The sequence below is a fragment of the Sander vitreus genome, chromosome 20 (assembly GCF_031162955.1).
Source record: "Sander vitreus isolate 19-12246 chromosome 20, sanVit1, whole genome shotgun sequence".
Lineage (NCBI taxonomy): Eukaryota > Metazoa > Chordata > Actinopteri > Perciformes > Percidae > Sander > Sander vitreus.
In genome coordinates this window covers 2,731,785-2,751,085 of record NC_135874.1, presented here as the reverse complement: position 1 = coordinate 2,751,085, position 19,301 = coordinate 2,731,785, and the positions used below count along the sequence as shown (strand labels likewise).

The 19,301-nt window shown below is 41.7% G+C and overlaps 1 protein-coding gene across 1 annotated transcript in view; it reads left to right on the top strand.

The window, feature by feature from the left end:
• LOC144535551 (protein jagged-2-like) overlaps positions 1-19,045 on the top strand; it is a 73,774-nt gene extending 54,729 nt beyond the window's left edge. Inside the window, exons 4-9 of the mRNA XM_078278089.1 lie at positions 7,737-7,850; positions 8,743-8,858; positions 10,066-10,326; positions 12,604-12,735; positions 16,810-16,975; positions 17,970-19,045. Coding sequence (XP_078134215.1) covers positions 7,737-7,850; positions 8,743-8,858; positions 10,066-10,326; positions 12,604-12,735; positions 16,810-16,975; positions 17,970-18,466 — 1,286 coding nt within the window. The 3' untranslated portion in view covers positions 18,467-19,045. The remainder of the gene's footprint in view (positions 1-7,736; positions 7,851-8,742; positions 8,859-10,065; positions 10,327-12,603; positions 12,736-16,809; positions 16,976-17,969) is intronic.
• The last annotated feature ends 256 nt before the right edge of the window (positions 19,046-19,301 follow it).

Here is a 19,301-nt window from a genome sequence, read left to right as displayed (position 1 = left end):
ATTCATTTGCAGTGATTACCTGAAGCTTCAGAGGAGCTGCAGCAATCTCAGACGGGGGCCTAATTGACACTGTCTGTCAGGAGGGGGGAGGTGGTGTCGTTTTGTCCCTTCCTTTTATGGCTGAGGGCTCCTTAATGAGATGTTTACATGGAGCTGGCTGTGGGAACCGGGGCCCATATGCTGCTGTGTAAGATGACAGGGACCTGCTTTGTGTGTTTGGCCTTGTTAAGAGGTTTTAGTGCTGAAATCAGAGACTTCGGCCTCCACAGAATTGCAGTGAGGTGAGAGACACTCGGCATAACATCTGTTATCAGTCAAAGCGCTAAAGCAGAATTGGAGGAAAGACGGACAGACACATTTGGATCTGATTTTTAGCATGTGGGCCGACTTAGAAGGTTTCTTCAGTTAAACAGATACACACTCTATTCTTTTTCGTTTTGACCTGCACGTTCTCCTCAAATTTTTGTCTAAATTCTGTGGTGCAAAATAGAGCATTGCTTATTTTTTAGGGCTTTTATTGCCTTTATTGGATAGGACAGATTAAAGGGGAACTATGCAGTTTTGTTTTAGCTTAATTTACCTTAACTGAACATCTTCGGAGTCACTGGAATGGTTATGTGACTTTTTTCGAGTTGAATGGTGGTCGTCTCGCTCCCCCTCGCGCCTGTGAGCGGAAAAACCACCCTTGCAACTTTCGGCCAGCGAGCCGACGGCCGAAGGCGTCAGGAAGTATGGCGTGAGTATGTAGGCCTAACGAATTGCTTCACGGCACTGCACACATACGCCCATTCAGGAAACAAGCGATGGAGTTTTTCACACTATCGTCATGGCTGAGCCAGCAAAAAAGAAGCAGAAAGCTAGGAAGCATTGTCGGAGGAACAGAGAAAGAGGAAACGGCAGACTGACCGAGCGAGGAGTCAGACACGAGTAAACATAGGAGCTGCCAAATATCTATTCCGAAGCTGTATCGGGAACTCTATAGAGAAACCTGCGAGCAAAAAGCGAGAAAACAGCGAAGAAATGGCCAAAACTGCATAGCGCCCCTTTAAGACAGGAAAGTGGTAGAGAGAGGGGGAAGAGATGCAGCAAATGTTGTTTGCCGTAAAGCTCAGCTCCCTCTTCACCACAGCAGTCCAGTACAGCGTCAGCAGTAATGTGAACACCTCACCAATCCGCCTTTTTATTCACACTCCTCACATCTCACCTTAACCCGTGTTGTTCCTGGCTCAGCATGGACTTCTTTTTTTGGGGGGGGGGCACATATGAAGCGGGAGGTCCTCCCCCAGCAAAACGTTTGCATTTATGTTATGTAAACGCAAACTTCAGGCGGCAGGTGACAATTCAAAATATAATATATAATGCAGTAAGACCCCGAGGCATTCTGTATTGCTGCTTTCATATATTTCAAATTTTTGGTAATCCAAAAAGTTACACCAATGGGTGTTTCATTATCTATATGGAGATGCTGGAGGAGGAACACGTTCCAAAAAAGCTGGGACAGGGGCATGTTTACCCGTGTGTTACATCACCTTTCCTTTTAACAACACTCAATAAAACATTTGGAAACTGAGGACACTAATTGTAGGTGTTTATTCCCATTCTTGCTTAACAGTCCGGGGTCTCTGTTGTCGTATTTTGCGCTTCATAATGCGCCACACATTTTCAATAGGAGAAAGATCTGGACTGCAGGCCAGTCTAGTACCCGCACCCTTTTACTACGAAGCCACGCTGTTGTAACACGTGCAGAATGTGGCTTAGCATTGTCTTGCTGACATAAGCAGGGACGTCCCTGAAAAAGACATTGCTTGGATGGCAGCATATGTTGCTCCAAAACCTGTATGTATCTTTCAGCATAAATGGTGCCGTCACAGATGTGCAAGTTTCCCATGCCATGAACACTAACACACCCCCATACCATCACAGATGCTGGCTTTTGAACTTTGCACTGATAACAATCTTTGAAATGTGGACTCGTCAGACCACAGCGCACTTTTCCACTTTGCGTCAATCCATCTGAGATGAGCTCAAGGTCAGAGAAGCCGGCGGTGTTTCTGGGTGTTGTTGATATACTGTATGGCTTTCACTTTGTATGGTAGAGTTATAACTTGCACTTGTAGATGTAGCAACGAACTGTGTTAACTGACAATGGTTTTCCAATGTTCCTGAGCCCACGTGGTAATATCCTTTACATAATCATGTCGGTTTTGAATGCAGTGCCACCTGAGAGATCGAAGGTCACAGGCATTCAATGTTGGTTTAAAGCCTTGCCGCTTACATGCAGAGATTTCTCCATATTCTCTGAATCTTTTGATATTACGGACTGTAGATGATGAAATCCCTAAATTCCTTGCAATTGTACGTTGAGAAACGTCTGTTATCAGAACTTGTCAAGCCTGCATTTCATATCATTGTATTTAGGAAAAGAGACTTGGACAAACTGACAGACAGACGTACAGACAGATGGACAGACAGGAAAGCGACTCTATAGCTCGATTGTGCAAGCAGATCGAACGATCCATATATACGTTTGTTAGGCGGCGAGCTCTCGTGGCCATAGTAATAATCGCAGGAGTAAACGAGGAAGTGAGAAAACAAAAACAGGACTTTCACTCAGTAGACCGGGGTTCGTTTCCCATGTGAAACCAAAAGTCAACTGTCGCTTTCTGAAATTAACCGACTTTTTACGGACCTTAGTCCATGACGCAGTGACAGCAGTGGCGTTATGTTTTACGTGAGTCATTTTAAGCCAAACCCTGATGTTTTTCTAACCAAGTATTTTTGTTGCCTAAACTTAACTAGCTCCGTTTCACAACATTAACTACGTGGTTATAACAGCGGCTGTTACGTCAAATAGAGCAGTCACATGATTGAAACAGTGTTAAGGGTCACCTGTTAAAAACGGCCATGCGGCCATAAATAGAACGCTTATACATGTTGTTTTTGGGAGTCTTTGTAAATCTACCTTTTTTATGTCGGTTAGGTATGGGGATGTGTTGGACAGACAGGTGCTGCTGGTGATAAAGGCAGTAAACCATCATGGCTCCGGTGTTATCTGCTGCTCACACACTGAACACACACCTGCTCAATGCCACCTGCCGTGTGTGTGTGTGTGTGTGTGTGTGTGTGTGTGTGTGTGTGTGTGTGTGTGTGTGTGTGTGTGTGTGTGTGTGTGCGTGTGTGTGTGTGTGGGTGTGGGGGCGCATGTAGTCGCGTGTGGGATGGGGTTGCCTTTGAGGTTAAATATTTGTGGCTTTCAGGAGATTCTGCATAGTGATGTTGCTCACTTGAAAAACCACGACGACACACTCCCCATGTCACACAGAGATGCTAACATTGGTTTACATTTAAACATGTTGTGCTCTGATTTAAACTAAACCAGCAACACGTGTTGGGTCATAAATCCTTCAGGCTCCTGAACCATTGCTGTGAAGAACAACCCCTGAATATATGAGAAACTTATAGCACCGACATGGGACGGAATGCACACATCATATCAATAGGTTAACCCTTAAACTGCAGATAAACACAGCAACAGTATTTCTTGCAACCTAATCATGGATTAAAGTGACTACCAATACAATTTTAAAGCTTTAGTGCGTAACTTTTTGATATTAATGAACGTCCGTTACATTCAAGCCATTGCCAAATGAGTCACTACAAAGCTAATTAAGACTATCAGCTCCACACAACTCTCTCTGGATTTCTCAGTATGGCTATGTTCAGAAGATTGTGGGGTCAAGTGACTTAACAACACTCAATAAAACATTTGGAAACTGAGGACACTAATTGTAGGCATGAGAACGACGTGGTTTATTGTTTGGCAAACATGCAGCTGTTCCACAAACTCCTAATTTTCTTAATTCCATACTACATACTGATTCTAACTCTGATTCTCCACTGGCCGCGTCTGTGCTACGTTCCAGCTGCATTGCGGTTTTGTTCCGTCCTCCGCCACGTGCCATACCACACCGGGAGCGTCTCAGAAGCGGAGAATCTTGCTGCGGTAGGCAGTATGCTCTCTCTTTTATACCTCAGACTATCAGACAGCACAACAAGCACTTTAAACGTACATTTTTATAATTTCTGTACTGTATTTATGTATTGTATTTGTATTTATTGTATTGCTCTATCTTTTTATGGGCATTAAGGCGTGTATGAGCACTGTCATTTCCATTTTTATGGATGAAATAAACTTGACTTGACTCAGATTTAATCCACTTTAATGAATGTAGCCTGAAATGAAATCTGTGGATCAGCCCACCATCATTGATGCAAGGAATGTTTCCGTGGGCTGCATAAGAACTACGTAAACAGAGAAATATGTGTTTGGAGGTGTGACTGAAACAAGCATGGCAAGAAGAAGGTTAAAGTGGTGGATAATGCTTCATTTGGAATGCCTCCAACAGTTCACTCTTAAGGTAGAAATACATATGTGTGTGTGTGTGTGTGTGTGTGTGTGAGAGAGAGAGTGTGTGTGTGTTTGTGTGTTTGTTCCCTGGTATGTGCAGAGGTGGAGAGTGGGCTTCCTGTCAGCAAGCTGGCAGGTGATCAAACAGTGTTTCCTCAGAAGGTGCGAGTCTTGAAAGCAGAGGTGTATGGAGGGAGTATTTATTCATAATTCAAATTGAAAGTCCAAAGAGAAAACGAAGCAAGATCAAATTAAAAATAGTATTATTTTACTACGCTACTAGGAAAAATCATGCCATAATTAAATGTGAAATGTAAAAGCTTAAATGGAAATACTTAAATTAAAATCTCAAATAGAAAAAAAGAAATAATTTTATTTTAGCCTTTCCCCTTTATAATTTTCAATTTGACAATTTATCTTTTGAATTTTACGTTTTACATTTGACATTGACATTTTAAGATTCACCTTTTACATTTTGATTTAACATTAAGCTTTTCATTTAGAAGTGACAGGTGTCAATTTAAATGAGGAGGCGTGGCCCAACGGCTGGTGGGGGGGTCTGAAACGACTTCCAGCTGACAGCGGCTGCTGTGAGTATTACTGGCTGCCGGAAAGCAAGCGATCCCGGCCACCGCCAGCTGGCTGTCACCTAAGACTGGAGCTTCCAAGTCCGACAACATATCGGAGCAAATGTGCAATTGGCCATCAATTTTTGTAAAACTGCCCATATTCAAACTGTACACAGTTAATTTCTCGCATAAACCAGTCTCAGAAATGAATTTAGTGGTGAAATAGCAGACTTTGGACTTTCAATTTGAATTATGAATAAATACTCCCTCCATAGAGGCGGTGCACACTGAGGTCAAATAGGGTTTCTACTTTTTCTACAGAATTCTGACTGAGCTTAGCATCATCAATTTATAACAGCCCAATCCAACTGGCAGAAAACTGGCTGTAGGCCATGACTTCAGAGAATACTGCCTGCTTGAGTCAGTATTCATAAAGAAAGTGATGGCATTAAGTCTTACGTCTTGGGCGTTACACACCACTCTGATGTTACTACGCCCAGCTGTGCCACCTGTACTTAACATCTAAAGTTCGTCCAAACGCTAGGGCTGTGTCCCGAATTCAGTACTTTTGAGGCACCGACTGCCTCTCTATATTAAGTATCGAAAAATGCCTCATCATTCAATACCCAATCTCATCCGCGTCAGTGAGCCAATAAGCATGCAGCGTGCTTCTACCGAGCTCTAATAATGTTACACTAGAGTGAAAAATAAAGATTTGTGCCTTAATGTGTGATTTGTGTGATTGAATTTATTTTTGTTTTATAAAATTGGTATCGAAAAGATTGTTTAGGAACCAGTTTCAAAGTCCTGGTATTGGCATCAGTACCGATATTGAATTTTGAACGATACCCAGCCCTACCAAACAGATTACTCATGACTTTTGCCGACGCACTGCAACTTAATGAAACACACGCAAATAGACAAAACACAAGCAAAGTGAGAAAACATCTTCCTAAATTTGACAACACATGCGCAGCATTTATAGCCTGGTCCTACCAGACTCTGGTCCATTTCATTTGTACAGAGAGTCTGGCCACTCTCCATTGACAAGTGTTAACTTCCTTGAAGGCGGGTACTCTGTTGAAGTTTAAACTATTGGATCTGCCCAGATCCACTTTGGTAGCCTGGCTCCGCCCTCCTATGTACTGTCTGGTAGGAACAGGCTAACAAGAGGGGAGACAACGACAACTATCGGCTTAGCATCGCTAGCGTTAGCCTTAGCCAACTCCTTCACCACTAACAGAGCGAGCTGGAAAATCAAACTGTTCCCGAACCCCGTGGGGAGGAGGGCCACAACATCATGGCCACCAACACAACTCAGCAAAGACCGTTCTTGCCCGGGCTTTAACTTCTGGATATTCGGCAGTGTTGCCACAACGGACCGCATCTTTCTTCACCGACATTACGGAACTATAACTCAAACTAGCGCACGTCACGACCTCAACGTCATCGTTCTCAGCCACTCCCTCTGTTCGCTGGTTGGACCGCCAAATATTTGGCCGGAGAAAACCCAAGAATATACCGCCAACCCAGACGGAGTACTGAAGGAAAATGAAAATTGAGCGAAAGTGCGTAGGAGGGCGTAGCCAGGCTACAGCATTTAGCAAACGCGCTGCAAATACACACAACACAACCAAATACACAAAAGCGCTGCAAATACAGAAACGACGCAAAAAGAAAAGCACACAACCCAAAAAACAGAAACGATGCAAAAGAAAAGCACACAATCCCCGAAAACAAATGCAACAAGACTGACACAGTTGTCAATTTCCCGTCCAGCGCCCACGTCGTTTAAATAGCAAATGCACCTGCGGCCATCGTTGCGCCCATGGGCGTGCTGGTCTTACAGGGAGGTGTGTTCAGGTGCATTCTTGGCGTATTTGCTATCTTGAGGCAGTGGGAAGCAATCGTGCCATTGACCAACAAAAACCTGGTCTAAAGTCAGTAGCGCAGCATTTCATTGTTATTTTAACAGCAAATTAGTAAAATGCGCCTAGGCTCGTGTACAGCATGTGCACACTATGTCTGTTACACACACAGGGCATCAGTACACAAAAGATTACAAATAAAAATATTACGGTGCAAATCCGGCATCAATAGCAATGCCCCAAGGTCCAAACGCGGCTGGCTTTTAAAGGGAATGGGAGATGACACTCTGATTGGTTTATTGCATGTTATGCCCAAAACACACCTATGAATTCATGAAGACGCTAAGTACAACGCTTTAGAACCTTTTTCCTGTAAAGCATGAACAGAAATGAATATGGTAGTTGTGTTTTTAGCAAATCTTTGCACACAAAACACGTCGTTTATAAAATAGGATATTCTTTTTTTAGTTCTGCCTTTTATATTCAATTCAATGTTCAATTTGTTCAATTAAAGAATGTTGGAAATGATTTCCTTTTATTTGTTTTAAATTCAACAAGCAGTTTGTTTTGTATTTTAGCAGAATACTGAAAGCAGCAGAACTGAAAACACTAATATCTGTTTTTGTATCGCAAGTAATATCGGTATCACGACATTCAACAACTTTATCGCATATTTTCCTCATATGGTGCAGCCCTAGACCTGTGTGACATTTTTAAGTTAAGAGGAGTCTGTTTGTCTCTCCTCCATTTCATTAAAAAGGTCATTTATACAAAAAATCAATAAGAGATCCTCATTGTTACCTGGACAGTCTGTTTCCAGCTCCTGTGTAAAAGTCTAAATTGTGCCTGAGGACACGTGTTTAAAATAACAGCTGTGTGCTTTTTTTCCAGACATAGATGAGTGCCAGTCATCTCCTTGTGCCGAAGGTTCCACCTGCGTGGATGAAATCAATGGCTACCGCTGCGTTTGTCCCCCGGGACACGCTGGAGCGCGCTGTCAGGAGTGTAAGTGCCATAAATATCTACAGCAGTGGTATTCAAAGTTTTTTTTTATCCAAGGACCCCTTTACTGAAAGAGAGACAGATCAGGGACGCCCTACTACATATTGTATAAAACTAAGTTGGATATTAAACTGGGCCTACAATAACGTGTGGGCAGCCTCATGCCTTTATACAAGCTATTCAAATAATAGTTGTTGGCATGATTTTATAAATCATGTTTTAGGCCAGAAAGCCTATCATCAATGTTTTTTTTTTGCATTTTGTTAATGCAGTGAGTTAATTGCAGTAACTCTGAGGACCACCTAGGGGTCCCGGACCCCCTGTTGTGTGTGTGTGTGTGTGTGTGTGTGTGTGTGTGTGTGTGTGTGTGTGTGTGTGTGTGTGTGTGTGTGTGTAGCAACCCCCAAATAAGAACAAAAAACAAGCAAAAATAGACAAAATGTATCCAGTCAAAACAAACTAAACTAAACTCGGCTCACAGATCCAGACAAATATTTACATGAGAAGAGACTCAGGTGTTACGTCATGTTATATGACAAAAAATATAAATATACACACGCGTACATATATATACATAAACATATATAGACACACAAATGTAATCCTACATAAACCTCCTGGTGAGAGTAGTTGAAATATCCATTCCAGTGTAGGACATGAAAGGCTCCCATGTTCTATGAAACACAAGTGAAGTAATCAAGTGAGATATATTCAAGTATGACCTTATGCCACTGCCCGGTCCCCCTGTTGAAGATCTCTGCTCTACAGTATGTTGTGTTAACAGTTAGTTGACTAGCTCCAGTGGATTTTCCTGATGGGTTAAGTAAAGAAGAAGATTGACAACCCAGCCACTTGCCTTTTTGTTTTCTCAACGTCTCCTTTTCTTCTCCCCCAGTCATCGGCCTCGGGAAGTCGTGTCGTCACGCTGGCTTGCAGTTTCCTCACGGCAGCCGCTGGGAGGAGGAGTGCAACGCCTGCCAGTGTGTCAACGGATACGTCGGCTGCTCCAAGGTCAGGCTCGCAAGGAAGGGTTAATCAAATAATGACGTTGCATAATAGGGCTGCACAATACATTGTTTTTTTAGCGTCATTGCAATATCAGCCTGTGCAATAAATTAGGGATAGACTGTTTATCGGCCCTGGCTGATTATCAGGGCGTTTTTTTGGCAGTCTGCAGATTATCTGTATCGGCGTTTTATTTGCCTGATAACCGATAAAGTTCATGAATTAAAAAGTGTTCTACTTTGGCTCGGCCTCAGCTCTGTGTCTGTCCCTCTGCTTCGGTTTCACTCTCCACTGAGTCTGACTTAATGTCCCCCCCCCACAACACTATCTGTTACTGGGTATTATGTTGAAAGTTTCTCATTTATTAAATACTTGCTTAAAGCATTTAAACAAAGTTTTGTGTTGGATTTTGTAACATTCCAAAATCTTAATTTTGACTTAAAGATTTTTATTTTCACTGTAAATGCATATCCAAATATCAGCTATCGGTTTCATTAACTACTAATAATTGGTATCGGCCTTGAAAAACCAGTATCGGTCGATCCTTACAATAAACACATCGTGAAATGCTGCGAATATCGTGAAAGAGACTCACATTATTTGTGGTAGTATTATTTATTATTGGGGCAAATATTTGGCAATTTGCAGATTATCTGTATCTGTGATTTATTTGACCGATAACCAATAAAGTAAATTCATTAACAAGTGTCCTACTTTGGCTCGGCTACAGCTCTGTAAGCAGTCTGCAACACCTGCAAACAAATGTTTACATGTTAAAACTTCAGGAAGCTATTTTAGTTTTTATTTATTCATTTTTGTGTACTGTGTATTATGTTTAAAGTTTCAGTTATATTAAATAATTGACTAAAGCATTTAAACAAACTTTTGTGTTGGAGTTTGTAACATTCCAAAAAATGTTGATTTTGACTTAAAGATTTTCATTAGTTCCAAATATCAGTTATCGGTTTTATTAACTAATAATTGGTATTGGAATTGGCCCTAAAAAGGAAAATTGTAGTGGTTTTGAAACAGTGACTTTTTTTCAAACCGCGGCATACCTTGAAACCTTACCAGTAACCGACCCATGTCTACTCCCGTCTAATGCCATCTTTGTGTCATTGTTTCCCTACCGAGACTGTTTGCACAGCCACTTTTCTGAGTGGCACACAAGTCAAAAGCAGTGAATGACTGAAGCTGTCCATGTTGTTTCCAGGTGAGGTGTGGCCGCCGGCCCTGCCTCCTCCCGAAGGCTCCGCCCCCCCCGGATGCCGACGCCCCGCCCTGCCCCGCCAGCCACGAGTGTGTGGAGCATCAGTTCCTCACCTGCTTCTCACCGCCCTGCCACCAGTGGGGCGTGTGTTCAACGCCCGACCCCCCGACACCCGTGCACACCCAGTGCGAGCCCAACAGTGGGTACCTTGACAACAGCTGTGCTCGCATCACGCTCATCTTTAAAAAGGACAAAGTGCCGCAGGTGAGGGACTTTCTGTGTGTGGATGAAGAAGAAAAGTTATAATGTTGTGATATGTCATTGCCAGTGGTGGAATGTAACTAAGTACATTTACTCCAGTACTGTACTTAAGTACAAATTTGAGGTACTTGAGTCTTTTCTTTTCATGCCACTTTCTACTTCTATTCCACTACATCTCAGAGAGAAATATTGTACTTTTTTACTCCACTACATTAATCAGACAGCTTTAGTTATTAGTTACTTTACACATTAAGATTTTTGCACACAAAACACATGTAGTTTATAAAATCTGATGTTTTATTATAAATGAAACTAGCCAACAAGATAACGACCTACCATTACGACCATTAAACACACAACTGTTTGGATCCTTCACACTTTCTAGTGTAGTATTTTTACTTTTAATACTTTAAGTACATTTCCTGATGATACTTGCATCCTTTTACTTAAGTAACATTTTCAATGCAGGACTTTGACTTGCAACAAGAGTATTTTTACAGTGTGGTATTAGTACTTTTTAGTATCTGAATACTTCTTCCACCACTGTTCATTGTAACTTTTAGTACATTTTTATTTATTTTTGGTGGACTCAACAAGTCATTTCAAGATGTTGCTTTGGACGCCATTTTTGACAAATAATCAAAACATCGTAGTGGGAAGGAAGTGGGCTCGACCATCAACAACAGAATGCTTCAGTGCTTCAACAGCTGCTGCCACTTTGCCTTTGAGCAACCTGAAATGTTCTGTTTTTTGTTTTTTTTAATAACTTTGTTTGGTGTTTCACAAAGCTTCTCAGAGTGAAAATCTGTGGTTTGACACAGCTCCCACAGTTTTATAGTTTCTAATTCTTCCTTCTTCGGTACTAAACAAATATAAAAGAGGAAACAATGGCAAAGATAGCCCTAGCAATTTTTTTTTATGTTTAACAAGAGAATATTTGAAATATGACCTTTAAACATAATGCTTTATGGTTTCAATGTTCTAAATGCAAGCCAGACTGTGAATGCAGAGGGTGCAGGTTTTTATCAGCCCTGATAGCGCTGCTGGGACTATAAGTTTCTGCGAGTTGTCGCTGAGAGAAAAGTCTGAAATAAGGCTGGAGAGACATTTGAAAACCACCAGCAGGCCTCTAATCCAACCATCAGGTCTTTTGTCATGCTCGTGGATGTGTCATGTCATAACAATATATCAAAACTCAGAGTCCTCCCACCCTGGATTGTTAACATTTGATAATTGCTGGATGTTAACAACCCAGGGTCGGTAGAAAATGTTTGTCTCGTGATATAAACCCCCACTTCATCCAACCCTGCCACACATCATGTAACTCCTCCATGCAGACATCGGAGGCTGAGAAAACAAATCATGGAGCGAAGAAATGGCAGTGAAGCTGCAGTTTTTTTTTATCAGTGTGTGGACCTTTTTTTTTTTTGGGTTGATGAAAAATAAAAACTTTGTATGTGGTAGAAAAAAGCTGACAGCCGCCTTGAAAAGACAAAATATCACTTAGGACTACTTGAAGCTGTCTCTGCTGGCTGTTTTGTGGAGGGGGAAGACTTTTACTGCATAGATAAAGTCCATAAACTTACCCCATAAAGTTCAATTCAATTTCATTTATAATGTCATCATCATATAGAAGTTATCGCATGACACTTTACAGATAGAGTATGTTTCTCATCTCATTGTTATTGAATTGTATTATCCTTGATGCTTTGGCAATATTGTTTTTCTGATTTTCATGCCAATGAAGCAATTTGAATTTGTATGTCTAGACCACACACTATAATTTACAGAGACCCAACAATTGCTTCTAGGAGCAAGCATTTGGTGGCAAGAAAAAACTTCCTTTAAACAGGCAGAAACATCAGGCACAATCAGGCTCTTGGTGAGGGAGGGGGGAAGAGAGGGGAGAGAGAGAGAGACACAGAAATATGACTCATAGTGGCGGACGTCCTTAATGAAGCTTTGTTCTTCTCTTGTTAGTCCAGATGGTGTTCCTGTTGTTTACTGCTGTATCATGAAACCTTAACTGGAAGCTCTGAATGAAGTTTTATGAATGGAAATGAATCGGTTCATTCTGACAAGATACTGATCTGAGATCTGAGCCACAGCGTCCCCCCGCTGGGCCTAAGCAGTCTGGCTGCATCTGAAACAGACTTAGGAGACTTCTAAATGGATTGTTCCTCGCCAGCAATGCAGATACTAATCTTTTGTGTGTGTGTGTGTGTGTGTGTGTGTGTGTGTGTGTGTGTGTGTGTGTGTGTGTGTGTGTGTTTTTTGCAGGGAACCACTGTAGAGAAGATCTGCTCAGAGCTGCGGTACCTCCCTGTCACTCGAACGCTGGCGGAGGAGCGAGCGCTGCTCATCCTCTGTGACCAGTCCTACTCCAACAGTGACGCCGTGGAGGTTGCCATGGTGATTATTACACACACACATTGATATTAAGTGTTGGCCCAATAAACACACACTTCGCCGCAGGCGACCTTCTGACTGCACCTTGGATGAAAAAAAAAAAATGAAAAACTTACAGCTGCCCTTTCCCATTAATTATTATCTTAATAGCTTAGTATTGTAGTAGGACACCATAAAAATGTATGTATAAATGCTTTAGGCCACCCTACATTGTATTGTATGCCCAGTTTAATATGCAACTTCATTTTATACAATATATGTAGTAGGGTGTCCCTGCTAGTCTCTCTTTCAGGTTAGGGGTCCTTGGCCTAAAAAATGACCACTTTACTTAGAGATAAATACTGAAAGTTAGAACCTGAAATGATTAACCCATTAATGAGTTTGATATTTAAATCGTCAAGCAGGTATATATACACAGCAACACACACTGTCAGAATTGAAAGCCGCTGCCTTCTCTCCACCTCACTTTCCATCTTTTCTTTCCCTTCTTTGTTACATCACACTTCATTTTTCACTGCAAATCGTTTCCAGAGGAGTCCAGTAAAATCTGCACTTTTTCTATTTTGAGTCTCATCCCTCTTTGTTTAAAAAAGAAACAAGAAAGAGAAAAGGAAAAGACAGAAGAGGGAGAGGTGTTTGAAGCTTCTAACAACATCTGGATGAGATTAAGCATTTCTGCTGGGACACCTTGCTAATCTTTGTCTCTGCTCTTCTTCTTTATCTTTTTCGCTTTCTGTTTCTCTTTCTCCCTCACTCTTTTCTTTGCTGCTGTCTTTTCTACCTCTCTTTTCTCTAATGTTCGGTCCTCTCTTTCTCTCTCCTATTTTCTCTTTTCCCTCCCTCCTCCCTCGGCCACCCAGACTCAGAGGGGAAATCAGTCTCATCGGGGCTCTAAGCTTTTAATGGAGGGGATTAGTTCTTGTTCCTCTGATGTTTGCGGGCCTGTTTTGAGCGACAGATACAGGAAAAGCAGTGGCGAACCTGACATTCACCCAAACCCCACAACAAGGAAAAAAAAAAAAACTCACTCCCACTCGCTGACGACTCGTGTTGCAGCAAAATGTCTGCGCTAATATCCAAGTGTGGGTGAAATCTTTATAAACCCAGCGAAGCCACGCAGCGTGCAGCCGCTTGTGTCGATTTATTCTCTTCCAAAAGGCTTTCTGTGTGTAAACCCCTGAAACGCTCTGCTGCAAAGCCTCCAACCTGAGCAAGAAACAAGTGGTTCAATATGTTTCTGTGTGTGTGTGTGTGTGTGTGTGTGTGTGTGTGTGTGTGTGTGTGTGTGTGTGTGTGTGTGTGTGTGTGTGTGTGTGTGTGTGTGTGTGTGTGCTTTATCTTGACATGTTGAGGCTGTGTCAAGTAGCTTCTTCAAGTAGTTTTAGAAAAAAATGTTTGGAAGCAACACCCAGACACGCTGTCTGAGAGCCAAGTTAGCTTTTTTTCTTCAGGCACAATGTCCTTTAAACTAGGTATAGAACAATTATCGGCCATGGCTGATTATTCGGCCGTTTTTTGGCAGTTTGCAGATTATCTGCGTCAGCGTTTTATTTGCCTGATAACCAATGAAGTTAATTAATTAAAATGTGTGCTACTTTGGCTCCGCTACAGCTCTGTGTCTGTCCCTCTGCTTCGGATTCACTCACCACTCCTGTAATACATTAAGAAATATTTTTATGTGGCCAGGTTGGCTCAGTTGGTGGCGCAGGCGCACATGTATGGAGGTGTATGCCTCGACGCAGAAGGTCCGGGGTTCGAGTCCAACCTGGACGATTTTCCGGCATGTCTTCCCCCTCTCTCTCCCCTTTCATATCTAGCGGTCCTTTCCATTAAAGGCTGAAATGCCCAAACAAATAAAAAAATAAATAAAAAAGACAAGAGAGAGACAATTAGATTGTTAATCGCAATTACTTCTGAGACAATTAATTGTACAGTCAAATTTGGAATTGTTACAGCTCCAATCGTCTGAAATATAGTTAAATGCCAATGCAATATCCAATAATAAATATGAAACCATGCTAACTTTCAGTAGATCTTTCTGGACACAGTCAGTCAGCAGTACTGAGGTTGCGTGGTTGGTCTGCGTGGCTACGATGCGGTCTGTCAGTCACTCTGGGGGCGGGGCTAGAGGTGTGTGAATGAGCTGCTGATTCTCTCCGGAGAAGAAAAGAGGAGTGTTTGTCCCTGGCCGAGCGGGGAGCACAGCTGGCCTGTTCTCTATTGTTTGTCCTAATTGAACTGCACAGCACAGCTAATCCCCCCCTGCCCCCCTTTGCTCTCACCCTCAGCACCTTATTAGGCAATTAACTCCACCCTCTGTGGTCTCAGTGGGGGGGGGCTACAGCCAGATGTTAGGAGGACAATCTCTTTTATTCTGACGGATGAATGTGTGTGTGTTTTTTCTTTCTCTTTTTTTTGTTGTCCTACATAGCCTCAAGCAACATTCTGACCATTTGGCAAATGGGCTTTATTTTCCTTTCTCTACTGTACTGATTGAATCTGTGCTGTCAGTTTCTTCACTAAAACCGCGTGCAAATGGGCTTTTCTCTACATTATCGCCGACCATTTTTTTTAAGCATACCACAAGGTTTTAGAGTGCATTTGGGTTCCCTGTAGTGAACTTTCAGATGCTCAATACTTCCTTAAAACAAGCAATGAATGAACAACGATCAAAATAAAAGAAAACAAAACAAAAACGCAGAAAAATGTAAAAATTTGTTCACAAATAAGCAAAAAATAAATAAAAAGAAACCAGCATAGACATTATTTAATCCTACCTCTTCTCCACATTATTTAATGATTATCAATTGAACTTCCCGTCCTGACCCTTACAATATACAATTTGCTATATGTACAATCTATACAATATATATATATATATATATATATATATATATATATATATATATATATATATATATATATATATATATATTTTAGGGCTGTCAAAATAACTGTTAAAAAAAATAACGCAGATTAATCCATTCCATATTGACGTTTGACCCGGAGCCGTTCTAGCCACCATTGGACTGTAAAATGAAGGAGGGAAACGAGAATGTTCTGCCTGGATCATTGATTGGAACATTTACTTGTAAAAATCTGCTTCCTGCCAACCCTGGCTACCGAAGTCTGGTGCCACTGATATGTCTGCGCTTCTCTCTGATGCTCTGAAACACAAACACAGCTGCACGTGACGCTAGTTAACACTATACTCGACAGCAGCTAATGTTAGCTAGCTAGTAGCTGGATTAAACACGGTTACAATGCTGACCGCTAACGCTAAACGGTGTAAAGTTTGACTGTTTTACTGTAGAGGATTCAACACCGGGATGTAACAATCTGCAGCTGCCGTCGGAGAAACAATGGTGCGTTCAATGAAACTGGTAAACTACAGCCTCGTGGTGCATTTGAAGTTATTGTAAATGTCCTTTTCCCATCTGATGGTTCAACAGCAATTTACTACTGAAATTAGTTATTGTTATTGTTATACATTATTATTAAATCATTTCATTTTGACCATATGGCCTTAGCATTAAACAAGCCATTCTTTAATGTCACCAACTGTTGTTTAGTACCCTTCTAATCGATTGACAGCCGTTGATTGAGCTATTTAACTCAGACAAAGTCAGATGAAATTGCCTCGTCCTGGTTTCAACATTTGTGAAACCCACAGACAGATGTGAAGGGTAACCTATACCACAGATTTACGGAAAAAAATAAAAAATGACGCAATATGGAGATATAACGACGACGATATGCACTGAAATACGTTTTTCTTTTTTTTCATACACATTACATACTACGCATACAACCACACATACATTCTAAATCAAGCGATGCAGTTGAGAGCATGTATGTACAGTATGTCTGTATGTTAATAGATGCTGAATCGACTGTCAAACAGAAACCTCTCGAATGCAACAAACCCCAAACTTCACTTATACCATTTCTCCGTTTCTCTAATGTGAACACACTCACGCCGGTCATTTTCAACATGTGGAATGCCGTGTTAACGCAAAACTAACTGATTCCTGTCCTCCATCTCTCTCTCTCGCTCTCTCTCTCTCCACCGTGCAGTCCTTTGAGCAGGACGGGCGATCGAAGGACAGTGATCGGGACCGCAGTCAGATCCAGAAGGCCGCCAGCGCCGTCATTGGTGCCCTGTCCAAACGCCACAACAGCAGCGTCATGCTGGCCGTGGTGGAGATCAAAGTGGAGACGCCGGTTGAGCCGCCGCCTGTTGGTGAGCCACATTCAATTACATCTTTGTTAAAAAGGTGGAGTAGTATATAGTGGGAAGAACATGGAAATAAAAATCAAGTAATTCTGTTGGCTTCACCAGAGATCTTCAACAGGGGGTCCGGGACCCCTAGGGGGTCCTCAGAGTCAATGCAGGGGTGGCCACCAAATTATTGTTAATTTTTAAAAGTAAAAAAAAAAAAATCAATAAGTCCTAACATGAATCCATTATATTATTAGCAAATATAAAATCCTTACTGATGATAGGCTTACTGGTCTATAGGTAAGGTAGTCACTAAGGGAGCCATCCAGAGATACAGTTCATCCTGAGGATTCACTGTGCCACATGTATGTGTAACATTAAAACATGCATTAAAAAATGTATAAAGGCTTTAAGCCGCCCTACACGTTATTGTAGGCCCAGTTTGTTATGCAACTTCATTTTATACAGTATACCATTTGTAGAATGCTCCATCTCTCTTTCAGTTAAGGGGTCCTTTGCTTAAAAAACGTTTTTAAAAAAAATTCTTTGCAGCAACGGCTGGGGGGGGGGGGTTCTGGTTAGGGGTGTAACGATATATCGATTAAGTCCTCAACAATCTAATATTATCGATGCAAAGTGAAAATATAGATACATATCGTCATCTGTCAGATCGAACTTTATTTTGAAATTCCCACTTTATATCTATTCATTGTATAAGAAAGAGTAGTTTGTTTTTAATTTAAATGTCTGGAAGAGCTCAGTAATAAAATTGTCAAATCATATTTTAGTTGGATTTTGTAAATACGTATACTGTATATAACGTGTTGAATGGGCTTATGTATCGTCTCGTATCAGTCACAGGCCCCTAAAATGAATCAAATCAAAATTGTATCGTGGCAGACTTTGAGATATCAGTAAATATTGTATCCTTGTCTAAAGAATCAATATAATATTATATAGCTCTTCCAGAGAAATGTCCTTTCTAACATCCTGGTTCCGACTTCCTCCCCTTCAGGTTACCTGGTCCCAGTGCTGTGCGTCGTCTTCAGCCTCCTGTGGATCTTCTGCATCGTCGTCTGTGTCTGGTGGACGCGCAAGCGGAAGAAAGAGCGTGAGAGAGCGGCCCGCTCCGAGGACACCACGGTCAACAACCAGCTGGAGCCGCTGCGGAACAACCGCGGCAAAGACATTCAGTACGAATGCAAGAAGCTGATGGGCCCGTCGGACCGAGCGTGCGACGGGGCAGAGGGCGAGGAGGTAGGGGAGCTGGACGGCGAGCCGGAGGAAGACGAGGAGAGGGCGCTGGGCATGGGGGACAAGTGTCCGCCACAGAAGTGCGCCGTAGCAGCGGCGCAGGACAGGGGGGGGATGGGTAAGGGAGGGGTCATCTGCACATCCCGCAGTGGTCCGGTCAAGGCGCCGCACCGGACGGCGTACAGCCCCAAAGACAACCGGTGTAAAAACCTGAACGCCGCCAAGCTCAGCGAGGACATTAAAGACCACTACGTATGAACACGCAAGAGGGACAAGGGACCTTTTTCTGAATCAAAGAGATAGAAAAAAACTGCGATGTCTTCAACGTCACTGAATTTTTAACTCTTAAAAAAGCACCAAAAGTGAAGATTAAAGATGCTTTAATTTTCTATTTTTTTTTGTTTTTTTGTTTGTCACATCTTATTTAACTTCTTCTTCGCCTGCAAGCACGGATCCTTATTTTTTACCAAAAACCAAGCAAAAAAAAAATAAATACAGAAAAACAACACAAAAAGAAAAAAGAAAAAACCTCACAGCTTCTGGATTTCTGTTTTTTCTCGTCACACTGTTGGAATTAAGAAGAGTTTTCTTTTTCACGCTCCCGATTTCTTTCCGTTTACAAACTGTTTTTTCCACTTTGCCTCACCAGAACTAACGCTTTTTTTTTTTCTTACGACTTTGAGATCTAACTAAGCGTCGTCAGCTGGCAGCTGTTAACATTGTTTCTACTGTTTGGTGCATTCGGCTCCTGTCTGCCTTAGCCCAAACCTGCGGGCCTTTTCTACACTGTGTTCATATCATGTCTTTTTATAAAACAAAAACAACAAAAAGATTTTATATACATCTAAGTTCTTGAAAGTTGGTGCAGAGAATTCACTGTATGAGCATTTTTTTTGTTTACATTCAAAAAACATTTTTTCCATTTTGTGTCAAGGCTTAAAGATTCTTACTATTTTTAAATAATTATGCCACTGCTTCCTGCGAGTCTCCATGATGATTTTTCATTATTTGCTTTGGTAGAAAAGTGCCTTTTAGCCCTTATTCTTTTCTCCTTTTTCTCTCTGCCTAAAGTTTATGAAATCAGAATTTTAAA